The 8036-nt window shown below is 39.5% G+C and overlaps 1 protein-coding gene across 1 annotated transcript; it reads right to left on the bottom strand.

Annotated features, from left to right (window-relative positions):
* Positions 1-1321: 1321 nt before the first annotated feature.
* LOC146318674 (protein LBH-like) lies at positions 1322-6608 on the bottom strand. The gene is made up of 4 exons (XM_084730291.1): positions 6443-6608; positions 3875-3953; positions 3339-3592; positions 1322-2733 (listed from the first exon to the last, which is right to left on the bottom strand). Exons 1-4 carry the CDS (start codon positions 6466-6468, stop codon positions 2616-2618), a joined length of 477 nt encoding a protein of 158 aa, XP_084586417.1. The 5' UTR covers positions 6469-6608; the 3' UTR covers positions 1322-2615.
* Positions 6609-8036: the final 1428 nt, after the last annotated feature.

Genomic DNA, 8036 nt, shown 5'->3' with positions numbered 1-8036 from the left:
TCAAATGTTGCAAACCCCACTGTCAAAGTTCCAAAACTTTTGTAAAAGTATTATCCCCACTGAAGACTTTTTTGGGGTAAAATGATGTCTCCGGAACTTTATTTAGATCCTGGTCCTTGCAGTGGAAACACAGCTTTTAACTGACCAATAAAAGCCACAAAATAACCTTTGACATACCCAGAATTCTCTAGTTGGGCAGAATCATGCAGGTTTTATTAGACTCTTTATAAAAATTTTGATATTCCAGAAATGTGTTTGTCAGTGTTGTTTCAGTTCCACCACTGTACTGTCCTTTTAAGAAGCTTCTCAGTAGAATAAAGAACTTTTTTTTTTTTTTTTTTTTTTTTTACTGTTCTTTACATACATAATGTGAATATTTGCAGCATGGGAAGCGTTCTACAGTTGTGTGTGTTGCTCTGCTCCCCTCTAGAGGCCACCTACTGTAATCACATGGCGTCTCACTGGTGTAACTTGATATTGTTTCTTACTCTGAGGGGTTAATGGCCCCTCTAGTTAACACTGAGGTGAAATTAACGGCAGCAGACCCCTTTGACTTGTTAAATTGTCAGTCAGCAAAACAGCAGAGTCATAAGTGGAAAGGGTTGTCGTTTATCTGAAAATCTTCAAATAAAGCTTTAAGCAATTCAACATAAGAACCTGAAGAGTTTAAAGAACCTAAAAATAAAACAACATAAATTGGATTTGACTTTTTGCCTTAATTTGCCTTAATACTCTTGTGTTACTCACTGATCTGAGGGCATCTCAACTGTGTACAGTACACTATGTGTGTCTGTGGGTGTTATTATTGGCTTCTAATGACACCCTGTATGCTTGCTGTTTAATCCGTCAGGCTTTGGTTGTCTGCTGGAGCAGCAAGTGTCATCTCTGAGCTGATAAGGACCTGGGCAAGGTTTTGTACTTAAGATTGAAAATCAGGGGAATTTACTGTTTCATATTCATGTTCATATTCTGTGAAATCAACTCGATTTTTGCACTGAGGTCATAATAACTATACACACATGTTTTTCATGTTTTTAAATTAGCATCAAGTCACAATTTTGTGAAATATTTGGACAAACATAATCTGCAACGTCCTAGCTGACTGCTAAAAACACAGTAAAATTATAGCCACAGCAAATCCTGCTTCTTGCATCAAGGTGTGTGTGCACAGCTTCTGCTTTTATTCGGCTCCAATGGTGCAGGACTTCATTTCCAGACAAATGCAGGCCTTTCTACACTTCTCAGTCTAGAACTATTCACTAATATACAAAATTTCTAGGAGACAGGGTTGCATATAATGACCTTCTGCATAAGAACCATGTGGAAATAAATACAACTTTATTGTTGTACGGTAGCCTTCCAGACTGAGCTGTCAGTACATAAAGGAAAAGGTGCATACAGACCTAGAGCTATCGCCACATAAAGATTATACAAAAATTATATGTTGGTTTCTCCTCTTTACATTTCAACTTTCACTCAGCTTTGTCCATGACTGTGGCATAAATCTTTACAGTTTCATGACAAGATGCAAATCAAATTTGTGCATTTGTGAGAAACTAAAATGGAGGAAAAAGCAACATACCAAACAACTTAGGTTGTAAAAACAATTAACACTGGAGTTCCCAACAAACAATCATACAGATATGATACTTTTCACTTTTTTTTAAAATAGGGGTGGACCTATACATAGCATATTTGCTATATCAAGCAGCATTTCAATAAAAAAAAAAGAATTTGCAGCTAATCATTGTAGCTGTGTATATACAATGTATTCAAGTCAATATTCCACAGGTTAACAATAACTTGACTTTGCTTAATGAATATGACTGTTCTGAAGGGTCTGCACACATTGACGTTAATTTCAGTTTTCAATTGTGAGGGTTTGAATTTAGAGCTGTGCTGCCCCAATGTGGACTAAATCCCATTAAAGTGCATGTTATTACATCTTGACATAAAAATATATATATATATTTGACAGTGTAGTTTAGCCATATTTTAATGCTGGCACAAAATGTGGTCAATCAAGACCTAACAAACTAGGTATGATCAGAGTCGTCAGTCTTATCCCTGAACTTAACCACCGGGACTTTAAAATCCCACACAGGCCACGGCAGCTATTCCTTTTGGAGATGATGGAGGTGTCCTCCTTTCTGTTGGTCCACTAATGTTATGACGGAGTTATTCCATGACACAGTTGGAGCTCTCATTACTACAGCAACAGCCATAACAGACATGTTGGGCCAGGGCCAGGCTTTGGCCCCGATAGTCATTCATCACATGCATATTTTCTGTGGGATGAGATTTGCGTCATAAAAGAAATAAATCAGCCTGGGAGGTCCTGGACCTTCTGGTTACCTACTTTAGCAGTAAAGTGCAACAGATTATTTTAAATGAGAGGTATCAATCCAAATATGGCAGTACTTGAATCAGCTTAGTACTAGTTATTTGGAAATGGACCTTGTTTTAGTCCAAATACATTTACATGTGTAAGCATCTCAACCTTCCCAAAGGGTTCATCTGTTATCGGGATCGTCAGACACGCAGAGGTTACACATCATAAAGGTTCAGGTTCAGCTGAACTGCAGTGGTTATCAGTCCATACTGGTTGTACTGGTTCAGCTCCTCAGGCAGGGTGGGGCCGCCTCAGGTGGGGTGGGGGAGGCAGGTGGGGTTAACCGAGAGAGGGACAGCTGACTCTGGGATGGTCCAATGGAAGACTTCCTGGCAATTGAGCTGCAACAGAGAAAACAGTCCAACACGGTCAGTCAGGTGGTCCAGTCAATGCAGAGGATATTAAAAACACTTTATATTAAAGGGCCTATTAGGTAAAAGGGTAATAGGTAATAAGACTCTTATTAACATAAATATGTGTTATTGTCACTATATATGTGTTAATAATACCACAATAAACATGTTTATTGTGAGATCATAAGACATTTCGAAACACTTATAAGAAACTTGTTTACAGTTTATATATTATTACATATTATTTCTTAGTAGCTGACTATGAATTTATTAGAAGTTAATTATGCTTTTATTAACATTTAACTATTTTTAAGTTAAGTTAACTTTGCATTTATTAACTGTTAACTATGAATTTATTAACAGTATGCATTTTGTAGCTACAAGGATCTAAGGTGTGATCAGTGCTTATTAAGGTCAATAAATCTTTCATTATGCTCTTGGATTAATGTGTAATGAAGGGATAAAATGTAAAAGAATTTTCTGTCACATATAATACTGTCAGCATTAATCAGAAATCCCAGTATTAGTCCTCATTGGTTAAATCCTGACAGACTGTGGTTGAATTGCAGAGACTGTAACAGTCTAGTCCTTACCCTTCCTCCCCCATGTCCTCCTGCTGCTCTCCATCCATACTGCCCTCTGTGCGATCAGCACTGCTGTCCTCGTCCTCCTCTTCCACATTGTTGCTCATCAGGCATCCTGGAGGCCAGCGCAGCTCCCCGCTCTCCATCTCGCTGTGTTCTGTTGGCTCCACTACTATGGAGGGGAGACGCTCTCTCCTGTACAGGAAGTCTTCAGGATAGGTGTTGGAATCCGACTCTTCATTCATGTTGGTTTCAGGGAAGATCTGGACCAGGAAGGACATTTATAAGTTATGCATTGTCCTAAATTCATGGAATAAAAACAACACATATCACCACATCTGAGACAGTGCTATCATCTTCACATCCTTGCCAAAGCATCAGCCTTCTCAGAAGAATTAAAAAATATGGGGAAATTTTTGCTATTGCACTAAGATATTAAAGAAAATGCGTCATGCACATTTGAAGACAAGTAATAGTATTTAAACAAGGCTAAGTAAGACAGAACACTGCACTAGACTGAGCCAAAGTAAAGGTGTCAGTTGTACCTGGTAGGCTCTGCTCCCTCTTCTCTGAACTGGATTCTCCTCTAGTTGAGACTCCACTTGACTGAGAAGAGTGGTCATACTGCAAACACACACACACACACACACACACATACACACACACACACACACACACACACACACACACACACACACACACACACACACACACAAACATACAGTATTGCTTGATTCAAGTACATGTTGTCTGTGATGTGTATATTATCCAACCACATCAATAATCATTAAATTTCAGAACTATTTAATCCAAAGATGCCTTGTTTGACTTTAGTTTACACTGAATTGAATTGGTTTCAGTAATGAATTAAAGTTACAAAAGAACTGCACATGCTTAAACCAGAACTCAAAACCATTGTACAATAATCACAAGACACAAGTTCGACTGGAACTAAGACACACTGTCAGAGCAACGTGAGATCTGCTGTTCAGGCTGTAAGGTTTTTCACACTTCACTTAGTCCAGGGCTAAGACTCTCTTAGAACCTTATTAGTCCCTTGCTAAGAAAGCTTTCACACTGGCACAATCCTGACACGTTCCAAAGCAGGCTAACCATGACTTTAGCCTAGGGCCTGCTGCTCCCAGGCAGGGTTAGCCTCCTGTTTCTGGGATTTTCCTCTGAAAATGCACTAAACTGGACAAAAAGCTGTCAGTGTGAAATGGGCCTAAAGGTGGAAATATACTTGGTTTTAACTACACGTTCGCTTACGCACCCCTATGCATCCCTATGCTTCATGGCTGCCTCGCGTATCCTGTGTCCATTTGGAGCGATGGTTGTGCGTGTCCTCAGAAATTAACGCTATGCATACGCAAACGTATGGTTAAACAGCAAGTATATCTCTGGCCAAAGGCTGCTAAATATGAGTTACCAGTTATTCTGGAATGTAAACATTTGTTGTATGTTCCACAGATTTTTAACCCATCTAACAGAAGTACAATGTGAATCATATAGCCCAGGATGTAGGTTAACCCCAGGTTAACAATATGTGTGTGAAAAGGGGCTAAATTATCCCGAGTCAACTCATAGTCCTGGACTAAGAATAGCCTTAGTCTAGAAATATGCAGTATGGAAAGCCTATGTAAAGGTTTACAAAGATTGTCACACTTTTGGGACCATATATTTAAATGTAATAAGAGCTTTGTGACAAAATATCTTAAGTCTGAATTAATTCTGACATTATTTTAAGAATTCTGTCATAAAACTCAGAATTTTGACTTTAAAGTCAGAGAGAAGAGTTAGAATTATGTTAGAATTCACAATTCCAAGACTGTTCTCAGGATTCAGATATTAAAATAAATTCTTACTTCATTGTTAGAATTTTTACTTCAAGCTCAGAATTTTTACTTTATTAATTCTTACACAGAAATCTGACGTAAAACTGACGTAAAACTCTGCTGATGAAGTCAGACCTCTGACTTAATTTTAATCTCAGAGCTGAAAGAAATTTTTCACGTGTGGTCCTAATCCTGTTCTTTACAAATGTATTACCTTCCACCTGGCCCCAAGCCCAGGCATTATCCTCACAGTTAAAAAAAGACAACAACAACAAACACTGCATTTATACTGACATGAAATTCGGATGTGACCTAAGATTTATGAGTTTTATCTCAGGGATTTCCAATTTAGGTCAAGTCCACAGCGACAGGCAGATGGAGGACTGATTTTCCCTGTGTTTCACAGTGAGATGTTCCATTTTTTTTTTTTTTTTTAAAAGGCACTAGCTGTGTGGACAACGAGTGAAGGGATGAGGATGGAGAGGGGAAAGAGTTTCTCCTGCTGTGTTAATCTGCAGGTAAGCACTTAATAACATAACAGGCTTTAACGACAAGTGACTCCTCAACTCTAGCGATGGGGGAGGGATGAGAGAGGGTGGAAAATAAAAACAGGACCTGAGATTTATTTATTTAGAATTATAAAGAGGAAAGTAGGAGAACATTTGGTTTCACTAGTTGAAGTGTATAAAAGTGATTGACCAGTTGATTTAACCGCCTGTAAAGTCAGAATAGAAAGACCAGACCTGTTATATTTTTATTCTTTCCAAATAGGCATAAATACATATTAATGAATGTACAGTGTGTTTATACTGTATATGCACACTGGCATGATGGCATGGATCATCTGAATAAAATATCTATTGGGATGGGACACATGGGTAAAATCAGAGTTTACAGTCTCCAATTACTACTAATTTTATTTTTAATTTTTATTTATTTGAGCTTAACCAGAGTCGGTGGCATCACTGCACAGTTCTGTTACAGTACTACAGTAGCTACAGTATAGTGAGCTGTTGAAATTGGGGCACTGATTGACATGGTGTTTATCCAGGCTGTTGCTGTGTAATCCCATTTCCACTTCAAGGTTTTGATAAATTTAGTTTCAGGTATAAGAAACCTCTTGAATCAATTATCTTGTTCGCTTGTTAAATCTACAGTCTGGTCTCATAATAACACACACACTGAATTTGTCACAGCTATGGCAGTCTGAGCAGGTAGTTCCATTGTGTAAAATTTCTGTTTAGTGATTATTTATTATTATTTAGTCATGTATCTTACCTGTGTGAGGCGGGGATACAGCTCATCTTTGCTGGGACTTAAAGCACCCGTAGGCCCTGAGAAATAAAAAACCAGAAGGTATTCCCAATATCTTCTTTTTCAAAAATGCCCCAGAAGCTGGACTATTCCTTGTGAAAGTCGGCCACGCTGTGCTGTCAGTCACTTTCCTTCCTCCCAGCAGTCACAGGTTGAGCTTCTTTTCTTCCACCCCCTCCTCCTCCTCCTCCTCCTCCTCCTCATCCCACCCCCCCCCCTCCCCATCCTCCTCCCTTCATTTTCCCACAGTGTCCCGGTCAGTGACGCACACAATGCTGCACATTCAGTCTGATGTGCAAAACCTGCTGTCCAAACTGACAGGCTTAGTGTCGCCTTCAATTACTAACAAAACCTTGATGTAACATGTGAGTGTGCGGCCACACGGGGCCTCATACATGCAGACAGCAGGTGAGCTGCCCCGGTCGCACACACTCATCATATCCCTGAGATTATTTTACATCGTGATTAATGCCACAGGCTTTCCCCCAAATAACTCCGACTATTCATCATTCGCAGAGCTGCTGATGCCATGGCAGATTATGAAACACCCAGATAAGACTGCCTAATAGGGAATCCAAGAGGATTGTGGGTAGAACATTTCCAATGAACAAGATTTTAAAGTAAACAGCAGACTTTCTGTGATATTCTGGGATCAGAGCTTAGTCTATGTGTCCAGGAGTGTGTGGCGCATGCGGGGCTGCAGGACTAAGTGGGAACTCAGTGCAGATAACAGTGATTTTTATAGGTTTGCCTATACTGGCACTTCCATTGATCGTCTAATTATATGTGGGCTGTTCCCCTGCTGCTGCTGCTGCAGGATTAGGACTCATTTTCTAGTTTGACCAGCAGGAGGTGCCAGCATATTTGGGGTAGTTCTGTTGTCTGTGCTGTAACTCCCCATCCACTGCTCTGAATACATGAACAGGCTGCAACAGGAGTGTTTTCACCATGTATGTTATATTTGTGTGGTCCGATCCAGAACTGATTTAATTGCTGAACCCCTACAGACTGTTTTCTACATGTCATTACTTTGCTTAACGTGTTCACATTGTTTGTATTCAGGATTCAGAGATTAATATTAAGCATGCTTTTATCGAATGGCAGTTTGAAGCAGGGCTGCCCCCTGAAAATCCAAGGTTTTAATCATCAGTCGGAGACCCCTCAGTCGACTGAGATTCTTCCAATTGAGCAGACATATTTTGTCCGTCAGCGTGCATTACAGTAATAGGATAAAAAAAAATCTGGAAGCTTACAAAACTCCACAGGGAGAACATTTCAATGAAGAAGTATAAACATGAGAAATCATGAATGGATTTTTATAGCTGCTGGATTTATTTTTAAAATATCCTGGCGACAACATGCACTGGTGGTATTCTGAGGGTGAAACAAGTGGTTGATAAACAAGTTTCGGCTCTTGTTTTTCAGCTGCATCCATGGGCGCTATTGTGCCCCTGCAGAATTAAAGATGGGTCTGCAGTGCCCCCCAGTCCTGAGGCAAAGCAGGAAAGAGAAAGTACGAAAGTTGTAAAACTGCCATAAACTAATACAGATAATTAGT

The sequence above is a fragment of the Lutjanus erythropterus genome, chromosome 11, assembly GCF_056507025.1.
Source record: "Lutjanus erythropterus isolate fLutEry1 chromosome 11, fLutEry1.hap2, whole genome shotgun sequence".
Taxonomy (NCBI): domain Eukaryota; kingdom Metazoa; phylum Chordata; class Actinopteri; order Lutjaniformes; family Lutjanidae; genus Lutjanus; species Lutjanus erythropterus.
Note: the sequence above shows the minus strand (reverse complement) of the source record. Positions and strands in the feature narration are given on the sequence as shown.